Source organism: Leguminivora glycinivorella, chromosome 4 (assembly GCF_023078275.1).
Source record: "Leguminivora glycinivorella isolate SPB_JAAS2020 chromosome 4, LegGlyc_1.1, whole genome shotgun sequence".
NCBI classification, from domain to species: domain Eukaryota; kingdom Metazoa; phylum Arthropoda; class Insecta; order Lepidoptera; family Tortricidae; genus Leguminivora; species Leguminivora glycinivorella.
The window spans coordinates 5000297-5021013 of NC_062974.1; the positions used below are offsets into that span (position 1 = coordinate 5000297).

The following is a 20717-nucleotide window of genomic DNA, read 5'->3' on the forward strand; positions in this document are numbered from 1 at the left end:
GCGTAGTGAGCAAATTCCCATCTACCATCCCGTTAATGTCGGGAGTGGGGATAGTTTCGTCTGCGGCCTAGCTACCCGCCACCGGGTGCGCTCCACTCTTTCCTAATACAGGTATATGTCCCGCAGGCCGGTTCACGGAGGACGGGTCGTTCATCGGGCAGTACGTGCCCGGCGCGCGCGTGCTGCCGCCCGCGCCGCTGTCCCCGCCCGCGCCCGCACCCGCGCCCGCGCCCGCGCCGGCCGCCCGCGGCACTCAGCAGCCGCCCACCTACGTCTAGGCGCCGCACGCCGGTATGCCGCAGTCCAGGGGCGCCCGACACACATCCTAAATTATGTCTGACGCCCCTTTACTGATACAACGAAGTGTCCGAAGTAGAATGAGGAGGATACGCTGTGTGTGATGCGAGGGAACGACCGCGGAACGCCTTTCAGCATAATGAGCTCGCGAATCTCTTGATGGAACATGTGTAACGTATCTCTGCTTATCTTTACTTGTAGTGCCCGTTCAGATTCGTTATTAGCAGATCGATGCGATCGAATACTAGATCCGCTAAAATCGTTTCTGTGCGAACGACGGGAAATGAAGCACCGTTCCGTCGAGGTGCGCAAATTATAAACGTTTTAAATAAAAAAGATACGTTAAGTTTACTCATGTCCGTTTCGAATATTTAACGTATCTTTTGATATTTGGAACGACAGAGCTAGAGACGGTGCGAGAAAGTGTACGTAGCGTACTGTGCGAGCTCCTAGTGCCTTCTATCTCTGGACCGTTTCAAAAGGAGGCCGTCACTCTTGCACCGTCTCTAGCGAAAAATCTAATATCTTAGACGTAAATATCTCCTGGGTGTTAGTGATTCGTTTCATAACCTCGAACACTTGACTGAGGTCAATGTTCTCACTGATATTGATAAAACTCACACTCGATATAGAATCTCGATACGAAACTCGAAAGTAGCATCGACTACTGTACGTATTTACGTGTTTGTTTCTAAAGCTATACTGCCACTAATTGGATGTAAGCACAAGCTGCGTGATGTATGGTTTGCCTCAGGCTTACAGTGAATACTGCAATCCTTATTCATAAAATATACAAACCTAAACTATTGTAATATAGTAAACTCTAAACTCTTGTAACTTTGTCAAAAATTATCAATATTACCAATATGTCTGTCAATTTAGTTATACAACTCCTCGGTATTCACTGTAAGCCTGTAGCATTTTAGTTAAAATTTATTAGCTCTAGGGCCAAGTTAGTGTAAGCTGAAACTGATGCCTACTCGGGCTCGTCGGTGTCAGTAGTGATGGCTATTAGTGGGAATCAGGTTTTTGTACAGCAGTTTCATTCCGCCATTGACATGCTATAGTATCTCAACGTGGACACTTTATCTTGACGTTGTGTATAAATCTTAGAGTTGCCTCACATCAATTATATGAGTAATGCTTAGCTTTAGATGTTGCCAATTAATTTTGTAAAATTTACTGAACTCTTCAAACTAAGGCAACGTGCAGACCTGTCAACTAAAATCTGCCTTAAAGTGTCACGTCCCATCGATTTATCGGTATTCATTGTGCGTCTGTGATTATTCAACAGATTAGTTTATTTATGAGACTGATTTTAAGTAATAAAACTTTTTTATAATAGTCCTCATAATCTGACACGTTTGTAATAATCGGCTTGTAGGCGATGTTTTGGCTCGATATCAATTACAGTGGATTAGTTAGGTCGCGGGGTGATATAGAGAGAAGCTATTTTTGTCACAGAAAATAGGGTAATCGATAAAAAATAGCTCTGGGCACCGGTGGTCACTGCTGGCGGGCTTACGGTCTGCGGGAATGTCTTCAGGCTACAGTATTGTCAATCAATGTACAAAATAGAGATGCAGACTGCAAGTCCCATATTTCCTCGTTGCATTATTTTTTATATCATATTCATATCTCTTCTATTTCTATAAGTGAAAATCTTCAAGTGTGTAAAATAAAATCTAAGATGAAATGTAAGCTTACGCGTCAACAATCGGTTGAAAAATCCTATCAGGGGACCGATTTTTGAATGTCGAACGCATGAATTCGCCGTTCGAAAGTCTGTGGAAAACGACGTAATGCTACGACTTTCGAACGGCGAATTCATGCGTTCGACATTCAAAAATCGGTCCCCAGATCAATATAAGGATAGGGATATCTGTAAAATTTATTAGCTTGTCAAACCATACAAGTATCATACTCGACCGATAGTTGATTCGTAAGTCGAAGTGTGTTTCGGACCACAAACAAAGATGCATATTTTAGGATTATACTATGACAGTTCAGTAGCGTCTCGACATAAACCTATTTTCTAACAGAGCTATCTATAATTATACTTCCTTCATATATGTACGGCTACGCTTCTTTCTACAGACGTGTTTACCTGTTTATTTGAAATAGTTTAATATCTCTTATTGCGTTCTCTCTCAGATACCCGTACTTATTTCGGGTTCTGATTGGTTCTGGTTGTGTCAAAAATCCGGTTGTTGTCGTACAACACGTACCTTCCCTTTTGATGTCACTATTGATCGAACAATACCATTATGGAGCGTACGAGTTGGGTGATATTTATGTATCTTTAGAAAAATGAACGTTTTTGGTTAGTTTTAGGAACAAAAAGGCAGCTTTTTAGTTAATAAGATAGGTCGTATGTATACGCAATGAGAGTAATTTCAAATACGTAAAGGTTAGACACGGCTGTACTGCTTTTAAATTGCAATTTGAAGAGGCAAATCTACGAGTATGTATAACCGCTGGCGCGAGAACGCAATACGAATCACTGGCTACCGATTAACGTGTATGTCATTATTTAATATTTACAACATACATAAACAAACTGAAAAAAATCATGGTTTTGATAACTGTCAGGTCAAACGGTGGCCAGTGAGTCGTAGATACGGTAAATGATATATTTTAATATGTGTGTAGGTGTATAAAGTGAGATATTTTTGTACGCAATCAGCTTGGCCACCGGCGGGTGTTGGTGCTTCGGTCGAGGCGTCGTGGGTAGCGTAGCGGGCGTAGTACACCGGGCGCACTAGTCAACACCGACGATGGAAATACACGTTTATTTAATGGGTTATAAGTCTTATATGGGACGATCTTGTTTCAACCTATTTAAAGTTACATACAGGTCGAACGCGATTAATTAACATTATTTTACCTTTTTTTCCCAACGTTTCGCGGTGGTCGCGGAAGACTTCCTAATTAATCGCGTTCGACCTGTATGTGACTTAAATATGTGTACAGTCAACCAATTGGAACCATAGGCCACTGTAAAACTATGTCATAGTGACGCTATAAGTCAGATTGTAAGAAATCTCTTACTGCTTGTTATTTTGACATGGTTGTAGAGTGGCCTAGGGTTCCAATTGGTTGACTGTACAAAGCACGAGAACTTAAAGTGTTGTTTCAACCTGATAAGTACGTGTGTTATTCTTATTTTTGAGCCAAGCTACGTTTTTACATGTGGGCGGAATTGCGACGATTCGTTCCTGATCACAAAAGTATATTAATTCCTTTTCAAACTTGTTGAGTGTTGACTGGTGAGCTGAATTCCATTTTTAATATTTCAAAGTTGATTTTATACATGTTCGTGTAACTAGATGTACATATTATATCACTAGAGATGAGCGTCGGAAGACCAAACGATTAGACACAAAGAATCTCTGTATGTATTAAGGCTTATTTGATATTCCTCTATATTTCTCATAAGATATTTGTTCGCACCACAAGTTATCCCAAGTTAATGTTTCTGTGTCCGGTCGCTACGAGTTGAGAGGTACGTTGAATGTATGTGAAGTATAACACTTCAGACAATATCTATAATATTAGCCAGTAATGTTTCTGGTGCAGCAACACCAGGTGGCGTTAGGCTGGCGGTCAATTGTGTCATTGGGCAGTAGGCCTCGCTCCGCGCGGCCGGCGCTCGATTGTATCGTGTTAGATGTAAGGCTAGGTCTCGTGTTAACTAATGTTAGGCAGACATTGCGTTCGCTTGTCGCATCTCTACTCTCATATTTATTATTTGCTACACTCAAATATTATCTAGCACGCAGCGCGATACCATGTCGGATGAGATGCCAGTGTTTGACAATTTGACCGACATAGTAATTGCATATTTATTATCAATTTATATAATCTGTGTTAGTTTCTTCTTCGCCTGAAAGGTGTCGGGTCCTAATGTAATACATTCCACGCGGTAAAACCATGTTGATTTTCAGATGTCTCTTTATTTACGTTTTCTTGCGGCGGCCGTCAGATGAGATCTGTCACGTTTCTAAAACTTAAGACTGTGTCGTGTGCAATGGAAACAATTTTTTTATATTATTTGACGTATTTTATTTATTTAATTATCACCCCTGTATATTGTCCGTAGCACGATGTAACATGAATGCAATCTCGGTCGTTCTCATTTAGAGCTTACTGTAACTATTGGTACCTTGAACATTGCATTATATTTATATTTGAAGGCACTGTTATCATAACCCCTTTAAGTTGTTTGTTAAGAAGTCTTTATCATGTCTATTGTCTAGTAAGATTTTAATATATATTAATATTAATTAATAGTAAGAGAGCCTTGTTCGATTCGCGTCTGTTTTGTCGCTTTTTTATACCGCGCTGTTGATGATTGTAATTCTTTGCCTTAATAAATATTTGTTAATCAAAATGACAATTTGAAGACGTTGATTGTTGAAGGAACCCACCAAATTTACGGTGATATTGTCACTGCCTTGTATCCAAAATTGTTTACTGTGGGGAAGCGAACTCACTATATCGGCGTTACCAACATTGTTTGATACAGAACAATTGTCTTGTCACTTTATTCATTATTGTCACAGCTGCTGTAGTGTAACACCGTGTATGTTAGCTCCTTCCCCTGTTCCCGTGTGTTCATATATTATCTTCCTCCAAATTACACTTGTCCTAGTGTATGTGATCTATGCAAGTACATGAGCACAAGTTTGCATTTATTTACCGGCAGCATTTTGCTGTTCACGACATATTTATAATCAAAAATTCAATTACGTACCTAATCCTAGAATGTAGATTGGATATTGTATCATTGAGCTAATACGGTCAAGTTGAATTCAACGTAGAAAATTTCTAGTAGATAGTTTATTTGACCATTGTGTATAACGCTAGATTTAAATTTTTAACGAAACAAATCAGTTGAACTTATAATTCGCTTCCGGGCTGAAATGTTATCGAATGTACTAAACCGAAGTTTTTTTCTAGCAGTAAATAATTATGTAATCCGTTGAATGGATAATACTGGTAGATTGTAATTGTTGTGTGGCCGTCAATGTTATGTACGTACGTGTACACCACTGTCTAGAAACGATATTATACATTTTGTAATTAATATCTTGATTTTTGTGGTAACAAAGTATTTTATATTGTTATATGAGACAATTTAAAATGCTAATTATTGTGATGACAGTGTTTTACATGAGGTACGGAAAGATGTAAAATTTAGCCCTCTTACATGCGTAATAATTTCATACCTCACCGTTTTTGAGTTGACGCATTTGTGAATTCGTGATATGAAATCGTGATAGCAAAGAAGCTTAGAGCCCTTAGACAAGTTGCCAATCATTTACACTCCTTAGTGTATCGTAATTATCGATCTCTAAGGGATCATCACACACAGGCGACGCATGTCCTGAGACGCGGAACGGACGTCAGCGCCACGCCACCCGAATGTAATTTAAAAAACGTCTCCTCAGTACAGTTTGTATAGGAAAGACGTAAGACGCGCCCCCAGGCGACGCGTCGCTTGGCGCGCGCCAAACGACGTCCCTTGCGCGTCCTTCCTATACAAAATGTAGAATGTAGGAGATGTTTTTTAAATTACTTTCGGGCGGCGTGGCGCTGACGTCCGTTCCGCGTCTCAGGACATGCGTCGCCTGTGTGTGGATGGTCCCTAAGAGATACCTGCGATACGCTTTAAAGCGTGAACGATTGTCCACCTGCATATATTATAGATATCGCAATATAAGACTCGCTTCTTCAAACGACAGCGTATGATAACTCATAGAGGACTACATTTCACGTCTTATAAATCTGTAATGCTGAGCATGTAAAAGGTTTGATTTATTGACTTAGATGTTAGGTTGCGTTTACTATAATTGAACTAAAATCATGACAATTCGAATTTTTTGTATTTCAATTGATGACAAACTGACCTCGTGCATTCACGATAATTATTTACAGTTTAGTTGTGCATTAAGTAACGGTAATTTATTTAGAAACGATGAATATTTTTTTATGTTGCATAGAAAATAAATTTTAAGAAATTATTTTATGAATTTTTTTTTCTATTTCCCTTATTATTGTACAGTCAACCAATCTGAATCCTAGGCCACTGTAGAACCCTTTCACAGTAAAAGTCAAACTGACTTCATAGCAAATAAAGCACGGTGTCAATACGACAGGGTTCTAGAGTGGCCTAGGATTCTAATTGGTTGACTGTACCTATAATTATACTTTTTAGTAGGTTTTTCTACTCCCGAACTGTTATTCGTCATTTACAGGGTCGTGCACAGATCTTTAAAACCCTACAAAAGTTCTATTCCCCAAAGCCAGCGTCCGCCGGCTTTCCGCGCATGCGCGCAGTATCGAAAAAACTGAAAACGCATTGTTTGGCTCTGTAACCATGGCAACGCCTTATAACGACACTGCGCGAGTGCGCGGAAAGGCTTTGGGCAGCCGAGCTGACAGTGCAAACCTTTGCGTCAAAATACAGGAAGCAGTGTGAATTTCACGAAAGCTATTCAAGAAAACTATTAAAAACTAAGTGCATGGTCGTAGAAAATAGTATATTATATAACGGTAACGTTATGAAGGCTATAAAAGTTGAGTACCGCGGTTAGGCCACGAAGGCTTGCCGAGTGGCCTAAGTAAGGTACGAGACTTTTATAGCCTTCATAATGTTACGATTGTATACTATACTTTTTCTACGACAGCCACATAAATACCTATTCAAGAATAATAAAATGGGTTAGTTACTTACTTCATATAATGAATGGGAATATTTGTGTGGATCGTCGTAGCATTGAGTATTCTGTCCACAATGTTGATGGCGAGAACTTGTTGCACAATTCTTCAAAATATGCCAACAACGCCGTTTCAGAGAAAGTTGAAACATTTTTTTGCAATTTCCATGTCAAAACAATCATAACATTTTTGGTACGCTTTATCTGACTTTTCATGTAACAAATTGTCAGTCACTTTGAGCGCCCATAGCCTTGATTTCTTCGGAAGTGCATTTTTCACCAGAATCACTCATAATTACTTATGTTTTTGCACAATAACATCGAATTAAAACAAACTACACACCACCGAAATAGTTCAAATAGTTTCGTGATAAGTTTACAAATGTCAAACATACCATAGACAAGAGAAATAGAAAATAAGCCGGTTTTCAATTACGAAAAATGTGGTTGCGTTCAAGAATATTTAAATGTCGAATGTAAAATTATTGGATAAACTTATGATTTTTACCTTTGTTTTGCAATATCTAATATGTAAAACGCATTTAAGTTTATTTTTTTATCTTGATTTAAATTATGAACCTAAATATTATATTATTTATTAAAAGTTACTTATTACTGTAAATGAAAACATACCTGATAAATGGAAGTTGTGCTTTTAAAAAAAAATTAACAGAACTCCTATATTCATATGATTACTGCTAGCAGTAATCCTATGAACCTATAGACAAATAGACTTTCTCATCGTTACTCAAATGAACTTAATTTGGATACCGCTGACTATGGAGATTAGAGGGAGGAGCGATATCTTTAAGTATCAAATGTGCACATATAAAAGAGGAGATAGGTGGCGCGGCAATCGCTGGTACATAAGGATTTGACAATCTCTTAGCCTTCTCGGTAGTAACCCCGCCTACGGAGCAAGAGGTCCCGGGTTCAAATCCTGATGAGGGTTTTTTATATGTTTTTCTACATATATTTTTTCCTTATTTTATTATTAATTTATTATACATAAATTTTGTTACAACATTAAAATTAAATTTATGCGAAAATAAAGGAAATTTCATTCGAAAGACTTACAACATTACCGTGGATGGGGCAAACAATGTAAATAGACATATCATAAATAAAACAGTAACTAAACACAATTAAAATACACAAAAAGAGAATTAAAAAAAATAAAAATAATAATAACAAAAAGACCGCTGTCAGGATCGAACCTGATAACATCTGCATACGAAGCAAGCGCACTACCATGGGACTACGTCTTGACATGTACAACCTGACGAAATCAGCCTACAGAAAAGAACGTCTAATGTCATGTTATGTTCCTGTCCATTGAGTGACATATGCGCTCCTAGCGGAGAGATTTGTAACTTCAGTTTAACACTGACAGCCGGTCATTTTTGCGACTGTTCTACTTCGACAGTTAGGCTTCCTTTAACTTCTACATTCCATACCGCTGACAATAATCTAATTGACAGATTTAAGTGCTGGAGTAGAAAAAGTATTGTATGCAACGGTGTTTAACTGAGTCAAAAAATACTCGTGGCGTCTCAATAACAATTTTCGGCTTCGCCTCAAATTGTTACCCACGCCACTCGTCTTTTTTGACCTCCTTTAAACGCCTGTTGCATAAAATACTATATCATGCCCTTTTGTTTAAAGGCTAGTTTTAAGAAATCAAATTGAAATAACCAACCGGACCTTTAGGGACTTTTAGGGTTCTTTGGGAAAGCGTTGAGTTATCCTTTACACTTAATACAGAGAAAATGTATGTCTCACAGTTTCTCACAAAGTGATAGGGTTTATTTTGAATAATCTAAAGCCCATTGTAGCCTCTTGCCGCCCACCATACGAAAAAAATGCTAGAATATTTACATCCAAGTTATTAGTATTTCAAATTGAGTCGAGTTTTATTTGTTTCAAACAAAATGTTACCTTATTTGTTCATAAAAAAGTTTTAATTCCATTGAAACAATGTATCTCAATGCATATTGGGCGGCAAGAGGATAAGCTACTCCTATGATGTTGCTTATGTCTATGGCTGACAATGCTAGGCGCCTTGTCAGCTCTTTTCGTCGAAGTGCTAAAAGACCTTTTCCCCTCACTAGCTCGGAAATACGTGTTTTGTCCTTTAATACCAGCGGGCATTTTATCCACTAGTGGGTAAAGTAATTTGACCTTGAATAAAGTCAAATTAACTGCTTTAAAATTGATAAAAGTAGGTGAATCTAGTAATAAAGATGATTTACCACCTGTGGAACTACTGGAAGCAGTGATAAACGCATTTTTTGCGTTGTAGTGTCCTCGCTATAGTGAGGGGAAAGGTTTTGTGTTACACTCGGGTGCAAATGTATTTTACTTCTCGTGTGTTAAAAAACTCACAAGTTCAGGATTCTATTCTCGAACCACTCGCTCCGCTCGTGGTTCAACTATAGAATTCTTTCACTTGCTCGTTTTTCAATTCCACACTCGGCGTTAAAATACAACTTTGCCCCCTTGTAATAACTATAGGTATAGGGTAATCAGCGCTGGAGAACGAAAAGCTCTTTATAGTTACGGAGGCCAAGATCCACTTCGGGTCGTCGTGCCAAAGTAGTAAGTACACAATTAATTATACTTGTCTTGATTTTATAGCTTAAATAAACACAGCCTGCCTATATGTTTTAAAGCTCAGCCACACATGCGCGTTTTGAGAGCGTAGGCGGAGCGCAATGATAGCGGTGCGCCGGACGAACGCTGGCGTTGCGCCCAGCGGACGCCGACGGGAACTAACGAGCGCGGATTGCGAGCGGAACGCCAGCGTTCCGCCGGCGCACCGCTATCATTGCGCTCCGCTATCAAAACGCTTTATGTGTGGCGGAGGCTTTAGACATTGGTCCTACGCGGAGAGGGGTTGATTATGATTACGACTAGTGAAGAAGTGGTTGTTTGTACTAACTACACACTTGAAGCGCTGAACATTCCTCTCTGCACTTATAGGAGGCTAAATAAACATAAAAAATACTTTTTTCACACTTTCGGGTAGGTATATGAAACATTATCAATTACCATAATATAGTTAGCTTTATCGTAGTTAACTACTTTCGTAGGTATTAACTCTCATTTATTTAAGTACCTACTTAAAGATATATGTTTTCTCAACAGAATACAAGGTAATAGGTATTATCGGTTTGTTAGCACTTAGTTAAACGCCCAGCTACGTAGATGACATCAGTTTTTAACCCCCGACGCAAAACGACGGGGTGTTATAAGTTTGACGTGTCTGTCTGCCTGTGGCCCCGAACGGATGAACCGATTTAGATTTAGTTTTTTTTTGTCTGAAAGCTGAGTTAGCCAGGAGTGTTCTTAGCCATGTTTCATGAAAATCGGTCTACTATGTCGCAGTCGGGGATTTTTTTCAAAAAAAATATTTTGTGGTTAGGTTATTGATGATTTAGGCATATGAAGTCGCAAGCAAACGCTATGTATAATTTCGACCTTAACTACCAGAATTATAAGACATGCTTATTGACAATTACACGGACAATTAGGTTGAATCAATTGAGATTAAGAAATATAGTTGTCATAAAAATGTTGGTAGCTGTACCTATTCATCGTTCCCGTGGTCAGTAGCAGGTAGATTATACCTTCATCATAGCCTATTGAGTCGAAACACAAAGCCAAGCAAAAACTAGTCGCTCCCGGCTTACGCGACGGGATCGCCCAAACTAACCAACACGAACAATAAAATAATAATTAGCCAAATGACCGGGCCCGTCCTCAGCTGGGTTCTGCAACTCGCGCCGCCGTGAACTTAAGGGAACATGCAAGGAGTCTTCCACACCACTTGGTTATTACTTATCATCTCTGTGCAGAGAGTCTAAATTTCTTCGTATCTGAAGTTTAATAAAGTATAATAAAGTGGAATGATCGTCGGGTTAAGACCCAAAATACTGCAGTCTGTGTCTGACCGGCGGGGGCTGCGCACGCGTCTTGCTCGGCTAGTGTTCGCAAGTGCCGTGATCGTGATTATGTGAGGTGTGGAACTTCGATATTTTATCGTGTGGACAAAGAACGGTGGAGCGACTTTTGTGCGCTCGCGAAAACCGATCGTTATTAAAGATCGTTGATCCCACTTTAAGTTAATTGTTTGATCGATACGAGCGCATCTTCGATCGGTTTACACGTACTTATGGCCTGATCAAACGAACGCTGATCAATAAAGGAGTCCCACGGATCGGTTGTCCTCATGCATTTGTGAGAATCCTACACGAGGTAAATCTGATTATAAATAGTGGTCGATATATTTATTTGCGCTTCACTTGAAATTACTTATCGTAAGTTTAGCAATAGACGGCAACCTAGTGGCTTATCATTATCAATGACATGATAGTTCCTAAAATAGATTTCCAATATAGTGTGTTTTAAATAAGTTGTTATTCTGTTAGATGTTTTTTTTTTCTAAAAAAAGGTGTTATGGGTCGGGTCGGGCGACGGGCGATTAAGGCGCGAAGGTAAACAGTGGTATCTGGCAGCAAACAGCAGGCGTTATTAATAGGGGCTAAGTATGGGATCATATGTTAAGGACTCGCAGCATGAGCATAGCTTAGGCCGGCTATTCGCGGGCGATTGGCGCGGAGGATAACTCCGGGATAGTAAAGGAGAATTAGTTAATTTTCTAAAAACTATTGAATTTTATGGGAAAATACTTGATTGGACAATTTTCAATTCATTTCTCTACATTAATATTGGGATTCTGGGTTAAACAGGTGGGTCGTGAAACGTAGACGGTGGGTATCAAATGAATACTGATGGGATGTTCCCGGGAAATTTGCCTCCGTAGGTAATATTTCCTACGTGAATATTAATATATATTTATGTATAGGTAATATATATTTATGTTTAATATATATTTTATTTTATTCGGAATATGTATTTATTATATGTATATAAGTAGGTTTATTGCGATAAGTATGAATACAGACTTGTGTTTTCTTATTTAATTTTTAAAATCCTGCACCAAACTAAGCTTTCTGTTTAGCCCAATGGTTGACTGGTAGAGAATGCCTCAAGGCGTTAAGTCCGCCATTTGTACTCTTTTTTTGTAAATTTGTGCAATAAAGTTTAAATAAATAAATAAATATTATCCAGCTGACCCAGTTGTAGGACTCGGACGAAGTTTGCTCTTGAGTAAACTATGGAAGTCCTAATCTAAATGGAAGTTCACTATCATAGCGCGAGTACAAAAACAAAAGGTAATCACGCCAATATTTTTTTTCGCATTGTAAACCAATTAGCACGTGTCACGTTAACTCAAATATAATCTGGCAATTAGGTAAATCTATCGTACCTCCACTAGTTGTTGTTATTCTAAGATAAACGTTTGGAAATGTGGTATCCCGCTAATGTATTGAACTACTACTTATGCAAATTTATTACAACACACGATTTGTATAAGTAGCCACTAACTGTAAGGGCTTTTGTGCGACAAATCGGTCACGGTAAGCAATAGGGCGCGATCAGTCGCGCGCGTATACCGGTCTTTAGTCCGGCGCAGCGGTCGTCAGCGGTTTTTTTTTATTTTCCCCGCGTACCTGTTCCCGACTCGGTTGGTTAGCTTAACAAGTGCGCCAGAGGTGCACCACCTTTTGTTTCACTACATATAATATTGTAGATAATAGTACGCACAGAAAGGACACTTCCTACAAAACTGAAGTTTGATAGCGGTTCAGGGTCGAACCGTGTTGTAATGTTTCTGATGCGTGGGACTATACCTTTCGACTATTAAAGGTTTTCAAAAATATAGTAGGTAATTATCTTATCTGTGCTAGAGCACGCAAATGGAACTTCAAACTGTGCCAATCCTAATAATTGCTACGTAGCAATGCGAGCCGAACGAAGCGAGATCGCCGGATCGGGGCAGTATCCAACCACTGGGTTTCATCGCTTTACGATGGAATTAACTGCCGCAGGCGTCCTGCACCTTTTCTTTAATTGGTTTTATACGACCGATCAGTTTCCAAATTGACTGCTTCAAGTAGTAATAGTCTTCGATAAAAGGCTATATTTACCATCGTTATAATCTTATGGGCGAGAGCGGGACAATAACACTATAGAAATACGCTATCTGGCAGGCAAGTATATGGACGCGCGATAAATGATAAAACATCTGGCCGTCCCGGCCTGATATTTTATCGTCTATCGCGTGACCATGCTACCCGTGCTGCTTAATTATTAATGTAAACACAATAAATGCCAGTATAAAAAAAAACTAATTGGGTCCCTACAATTTTAAGACTATCAGGGTACAGGTTAATATTAACCTACATTCTGATGCGATTTAAAGCTCCAGTTAGTTAACTAGTCAAGTCACAATAAAGTTCTCCTTTAAAAGTAGTATAACTGCTAATATAAAAGTAGACCCCAAGCGGATCTGCTGTAAATGGTCAGACGTGCTTTCACGAGTATTTTATTACATTGCTGGATTTATAGGTGGATCCCTCAGTCGTTCATCAAATCCGGAGAGGCTGGGTTTACGAAGGAAAACCCTCTTAATTGAATTGTAGAGGTACAGTGTCTAGGTTTTACGCTTGTAGTGTACTTAGTCGTCTATCTGCTCTAAACATAGAAGTAGTAGGGCTGTCCTAAATGTATAATGACTCTAGATTAAACTAATTAAATAAAATCAAATGGAAGAGAATATTGATTAATTTACCAAAATCATAAAATTATATCGATGAAAGAAAAAGGAGCGCGTCCAACGTTGGCAGTCGCTAGCATCGAATCGGCGTCTTCATCAGCTCTGAAATCTTTTGTGCTAAGTATGTGTATATGCTATTTATTTGCTATATTTTAGAGGTTGAACACCTATGTACCTGTGCCTACCTGCCTAGTCAGACATGAGCAGAACACCTGATTTGCATGAAGAAAAAACAACAGTGAAATCCGTCAAAACATTCGTTTTATCGTTAGGTACCCCATCCCTGGCTCCCTTAGGTATTAGTTCGCGAAACCGCAATGGGTCATTCGCCCGTTATCGCAGGATGCGCCCGCTCGTTTATTTTTGCCCGTTGCGGGAATCCAACCGTTCTGTGACGTGTATGTTCGCACAACCATGGTCTGGCTGACCCTACTAATAGAGCAAACTTAAAAAAAGAACTCTAATCCCTCTCTCGCGTTCTTGAGTTGTCATTTTAGGGTTTTAGTAAGGGGCTTTCCCGTCAACATCATAGAACAAACTGTCGATAACATATTGGCTACCCACTAAACTCCATCTAAAGTGTCGCTTCCACACCTCATACCAATTTACTAATACACCGGTGATGCTCACGGCATTTGACTAAATATTACTGAGCTCTGACTAATAGGTTAAGCTTTTGTTCCTACCGTTGCTTATGGCCATATAGAAGATTACACCAAGTACGTAAGGAAAGACACTCCTACGTGTATACATACAACACGGCTGCAGGCTGGGTAACTGTACAGCCGTGAATGTGATGTAATTTTTAAGAGCAAGTTTGGCCTGGCTAGCCATATAAGAGCTCACAAGAGGGAAAACCCTTGACTGCTGAGGTTGCCATTATCGAAATCGATGTGGAGAACTATATAGAAGATTACTTGATCCCACTGATGATGCTTATGGCTACACAGTTCTGCACGGGAAGCATGGTCGCGCGATAGACGATAAAATATCAGGCCGTCCCTATCGCTTTATCGTTTTATCGTCTATCGCGCGACCATGCTTCCCGTGCTGCAGTTGTTAAAATCTGCGAATGTATGGAATGGGTGGTGTACGTAACCAAGACCCGTACGTAAACAAGAAAATGTAGGTACCTACTGAGGAGGTCGAACTGTGTTGAAAGAATCTGAAATAATAAAATCAGTTCTCCTTGTCGACCATGTTCATAAGTCAATAGATTCTCATTTCAATTTTGATTTGACGTCACTGCATGAATTAATGCGTCCGTCCTATCGAATGTTATTATGCGTTATGTATTACGGATGTTCTCTAACAGGATAAAAATAAAATGCATAAAAGTTATCGGAACAATGGGTAGTGTAAATTTCATTGTATGTAAGAATATCTTGATCTTTCTGATTTAGCTTCATGTCAAATCTAAGAATCTGATGTTGTTCTTCGTTAAAGATTTGATTTCAGTAAAGGCAAAGAGGATCGAGTATTATAGAGAGTTACTGTCGAAGTAAAATGTGTAATCACAGTGCATAGACTGCCATCTCTTGACACAGGCTTAAAACTTTTGAACCTCAGTTTTGACAATTTGGCCCATATTCTTAGCTTAAATAATATTGTGTTAAAATGTCAAATATTAATATTAGCGCCATCTAGCTGAGCGTAACCTCAAAGGTGTAATGCCATCTAGGCCACCGTACTTTTTAGGGTTCCGTAGTCAACTAGGAACCCTTATAGTTTCGCCATGTCTGTCTGTCCGTCCGTCCGTCCGTCCGTCCGTCCGTCCGTCCGTCCGTCCGCGGATAATCTCAGTAACCGTAAGTACCAGAAAGCTGAAATTTGGTACCAATATGTATGTCAATCACGCCAACAAAGTGCAAAAACTAATTTTTTTTATTGAAACTTACATCACATGACAATTATATTATAATAAAATAAAAATTAAAATTAAATTAAACTAAATAAATCTAAAATTAAACTAAAGTAAATCTAAAAACGGCCCCTGTGGCATAGTACCGAAGACGCTGGCAGCATTTCCTCGCTGGATTGTCAAGCTAATACGCTGAGCGAGGAAGCTGCCAGCTCTTCGGTCGCCGGTGGCGTCTCTTAGTCTCTTCGATAAGTCCTTGAAGAGACTCAGAGCGCCAGGGCCCCACGGACCAAGGGTCTCGACGCCGAATGGAATAAAAATATATTCGGCGCCGAGACCGCTGTATTTTCCTACCTTTATTTTCTCGGCCGCCTCTGCTGCTGCCGCTGCCCTCACAGAGGTTCGGTGGAGATGAGACGGGGCCAGTGTGTCAACGCAAGTTGCGTCCCAAACCAGCACCCGTCCCATATTCCACGGAACCAACGACATTCCATCCGGTCTCTTACCGTCCGTCCTAGATATATATGCCGGTCGGCTCTAAAAGGGCCGGCACATTGACTGACGCAAGAGACCGGCGGATCACGTCGTTGAGGGCAGCATGCCTCGAGAAGCGGCCAGCGCTTCGTTGGCAGGAAAGGCCGTGGTGCCCAAGTCGGTCAACCTCATGGCCACAGGGGCAGCGATGGGGGGCGCAGACCGGGACCCCAAGACGAAGAGAAACTGAAATACGGAGAGTATCGGGGGTTAAAAATGTGCCCAAATTTGGGGAAGGGTGTGCATGGAGCCAGAACCCTGCTTCGCTGGTTCCAGCTGCTAGGAGTCTGGCTCGTCCCTCAGTGTCGGATTGGGCTAGGAGGGAACTAACGGTCAATTTGCATATAATGTCGTCCCAGCTCCTTTGAGAATTTGGATATTCGGGAAAATTTTGACCGGGGCAAGCAATTGACCAAGCATTTTTGGCGTCAGCCAAGCCCGCAGCCTCACAGTTTGTTCGTAGGATTTTTCCTATGAGACTGGACGAGCTATGAGCTGACGACAAAAAAGCTGGTAATGCCACACTGGAAATTTTGCGGATCCCTAACCCACCGTGCCGGATGGGAAGGGATCCCTGGGTCCAAGACTGCTCGCTGAGTTTTATATTTAGGACGGATTCTAGGTTAATTTTAATTATAATATCTATTTGTGAAAGAAGATTTTGATTTTTCCAAAGAGTGCAGCAGCGAAGCACATAAGTTAATTTCGGGACGAATAGGCAAAACTTTATAACAGTCAAAGCGTAGTGAGGGCTAATTTGGAGCAAACGATGAGAGTGTTCTTCGAATTTGGAAACGCAATTTTGAACATAACTAGGAAAATTTTCTTCGAAGATGGGGGATCCTAGGAGGCAAAGGTTACTCTTGTCGAGTAACTTTATATTAGGCGCGAGAGATTTGAATTTTTGAACAACGTCATCTTTGTTAATACAGGAATTTTGAATGAATAATTCACACTTATCAAAATTTAGTTGTAGGCCAATGGAGTTAAATCTTTGGATGATCACTGTAAGATCGGCTAGTACAGTGTCGGCGTCGCCTCCTAGGGTCCCGTCATCCAAGTACCAAACATTAAATTTAGATTTCAAATTTTGGATGATAGGATTTATTGCCAAACTAAAAATTGCTGGCCCCAGGGGATCTCCTTGTTGGCAGCCTACTTCTGACGATAATTCGTTTTTTCGGTACATTAATTTCGTTGGATCTGCGTAACAGTGGAGAAGATAGTTATAAATTTCGGGAATGTTAGATTTTGCTTCTGCCAACAAGGTATCTCTGTCCAAAGAATTGAATGCGTTTTTGATATCAATTTTGAGCAAAACTTCGCATTGGTCGTCGCTAAGGAATGTGCGGAGGGCGTGCACGGCGGCTTCGCAACCTCCTTTGATTCCAAAGCCTAATTGAGTCGGTTCGAAAGACTTTTGCAATTTTGGAAAGATATGTCTAACGGCAATTTTGGATGCTAAACGGCGAAGTGTTGCACCAACAGCAATTGGCCTCACCCCTCCATCCTTTTTAGTTAAAGCTATTAAATTTGCTCCATATAAAATGGGTACAATTTCCGAGTTAATATTTCCTGTGAACATTTTGTTTATTAATTTCGTGATGTTATTGGTTAATTGTTCGCCGACGTCCCCTAAGGACGGGCATGTCAAATCCTTTAGATGTTGTGGGCTGAGGCCATCGAGTCCTGCCGCAGACCCGGTTTTAAAAGAGCAAATGGCATTGAATACTTCAATGTTTTTCGTCTGCAAGCAGGACTCCGTTGCTGTTGGAGGGTCGAAAAAGTAGGGGGTCGCGGGAGCTGGGGGATGTTTAGTTTGTAGGGCCAAAAAGGTATCTGGGTTATCTGGAGACAGCACGTCGCTAGAAAAAAGAAGGCGAGCGGCGCCTTTCAGGTCTCCCTCTGTGATTTTATTTTCAATGGATTTGATTTCGTTGTAGTTTTTAGGAAGATGTCCAGGTGTGGTTGAGGTTGAAGGAAGTAAAAAGTTATTGCAATTATTTTTAATCTTTTGAGTTAGAGATATGCAAATAGTGCAAAAATAAAAAATGGAAAAAAATGTTTTATTAAGGTACCCCCCCTACATGTAAAGTGGGGGCGGATTTTTTTTTCATTTCAACCCCAACGTGTGATATATTGTTGGATAGGTATTTAAAAATGAATAAGGGTTTACTAAGATCGTTTTTTGATAATATTAATATTTTCGGAAATAATCGCTCCTAAAGGAAAAAAAAGTGCGTCCCCCCCCCTCTAACTTTTGAACCATATGTTAAAAAAATATGAAAAAAATCACAAAAGTAGAACTTTATAAAGACTTTCTAGGAAAATTGTTTTGAACTTGATAGGTTTAGTAGTTTTTGAGAAAAATACGGAAAACTACGGAACCCTACACTGAGCGTGGCCCGACACGCTCTTGGCCGGTTTTTCTGTATGATACTGACTTACTGAGGTACGTTTTTTTCTTAGACTTTGTCTGTCTATACGGAGTTATATATGTCTTTGGTAAAGGGTAGTGTTACTCTGTAAAGTCATCATGTCATGAGGGACATCGATACATCTAACGGACTCCTAAATATCTGAAACGTCTTTATTTATAGTTTACTTATACTCGAGGCTTGAGAGTTCGTTCACATATTTGTGGCTACTCCGGCCGCTCGCATATATCTGATACCGATGGTAACCCACCCATCCCAATTAAGCCCGCAAATTAAAACCGAGTCCGCGTTCAATTTGTCTCGCCATCAAATTGGCGGCTGTGAATTGGTAAAGTGGTGTATAAATAACCGGGGGTTTGCACGCAGCCGGTGTTTAAACTGTTTAAGAACGCCACGGTCCATTATTTCACTTGCAATTAAGACAATTGCATCTGTTGCTATACGGATACAGAATAATATTTAAAATGTTTCGTTTTATAGTGTACCTATCGTTTTATAGTGCTCCTTGTTCTCTGATCTAGGTGATCCTTTATGGAATCCGCTCCTATTTACAGTATTTACGTAGGTACTTTTCCGTTAGTAAGTAAACTACTTAGGTACGTAAAGTACAATCCCACCCTCCTTACTGATCTATTTTAATTGCTATTACAATTGTATCTTACTCTTCCTAGTAGGGACTAGCTTAAAGTAGGTACTTATGTTGCTCGAAATTTTAGTAAAATCCACTATGGGTAAGTACCTAGAAAGCAACAAATATTGTTACACAGCAATGAAAATGTAGAATTTTTGTGTATTATAATGTACAGTCAACCAATTGGTGGCTACTCTACAACCATGTCAAAATGTCAAACAGTAAGAGATTTCTTATAATCTGATTTAGTACTACAGTGGCCTAGGTTCCTAACTACTGGAAGAGGCCTCCCCGCGCAACCCCTGGTGCAAAGGTGCCCATTACACTCGCCGCGTTACCGCGTTGAATGGCAATGGACAGCCTTTGCAAAAGGAATGACCCTGAGCGCGGGTCTAGGCCTCTTTCCCGTAAGCGGCGCCCCAATTCACGGAGGAAGACTTTTACTCACGGCATTTACATACAAAAATAAAAATATACCTACATATTTATTTACCTACTTGCGTATCTGTGCCTCTTCTACCAAAACACGAGTAATATATGGAGCTACATGAGATAAATATTATACCTAGTGTCGTCGTAATAAAATAAGCAATAATTATTAATTTCATACGGATGTCTCGATAACCCCCAATTAACTGAACCGTGCCAATGCCAGTCAATCAAACACGGTTTATCATTTAACCAAAACATTTACTCTGATTACTCACTTTACGCACAGCTCATCATCCTCCTTGTGTTATCCCGGCATTTGCCACGGCTCATGAGAACCTGGGTTCCGCTTTGACAACTAATCCCAAGATTTGGCGATCGAAATAACTAGGTACTTTATCTGTGAATGAGTAGGTACCTACCTATCTAGATATGTAGGTACTTGATAAAACATCATCCCAGTCACAACAAAACTTACGGGAAACTAAATAAACATAGTTAAAACTTGTTTCAATGATAGATGAATTCACCGTGTCCAGGAAAATAATTATAGATTATAGACGATTGCCGTCCCATCCTTTACAACTTTTGGAATCACAAACTTTATAGTTACCGTCGATTTTAAGTTAACGATATTATGAGTCGTTTTTCCTTGGCCCAATGTTAACGTAACCACAGTTTTCGTCTCAGGAGAAGAAAGTCACAACTAAATTTAAAGTTTATAGACACTTGCTTCTCTTCTCACTTCGATGTCGGGGGGTGAGTATTGGTAAGTTCTCTTTTTTGTTAACACCTTTTGTAAGTATAATTTGACAGCGGGAGCGAGAAAAAAACTAGTAGACATTACGTTCTGACAGGGATATTTAATGAAGTTGTCCGTTTTTTGGGTACCGTTTATTTTGGAGAACCTTTGAGGTTTGGGCCAAGTGCTTTGCTACCGCAGACCACATTTAAGTACCTAACAGATTAGAGATACCTAGTTTGTTACTCAAAACACCAAGATTTCAAGTACCTACTTGGTAGTGGTCAGGTCAGCAAACTTATATAAAGTAGGTATACCTACTTAGTAGCCAATAGCAGGTATAATATCACTTACGTAAAGTAAAATGCCGTACTGATGGGT

At 39.8% G+C, this 20717-nt stretch overlaps 2 protein-coding genes across 5 annotated transcripts in view; both read left to right on the plus strand.

Moving 5' to 3' along the window:
- Window positions 1-980, plus strand: part of LOC125225808 (neuroglian) — a 63195-nt gene extending 62215 nt beyond the window's left edge. Inside the window, exon 20 of one of the 2 annotated variants that reach the window (XR_007177024.1) lies at window positions 127-268. Coding sequence is in view for 1 of the 2 variants with exons in the window: in XM_048129662.1 (XP_047985619.1) it covers window positions 127-278 (152 nt within the window). In the remaining variant the exon portion in view is untranslated. Of the gene's footprint in view, window positions 1-126 lie in introns of both variants that reach the window. The other variant, XM_048129662.1, reaches the window with a different exon arrangement.
- Window positions 981-10953: 9973 nt separating this feature from the next.
- Window positions 10954-20717, plus strand: part of LOC125225845 (protein shifted-like) — a 29047-nt gene continuing 19283 nt past the window's right edge. For all 3 annotated transcript variants that reach the window (XM_048129712.1, XM_048129713.1, XM_048129715.1), the window contains exon 1: window positions 10954-11276. The gene's annotated coding sequence lies outside the window, so the exon portion shown is untranslated. The remainder of the gene's footprint in view (window positions 11277-20717) is intronic.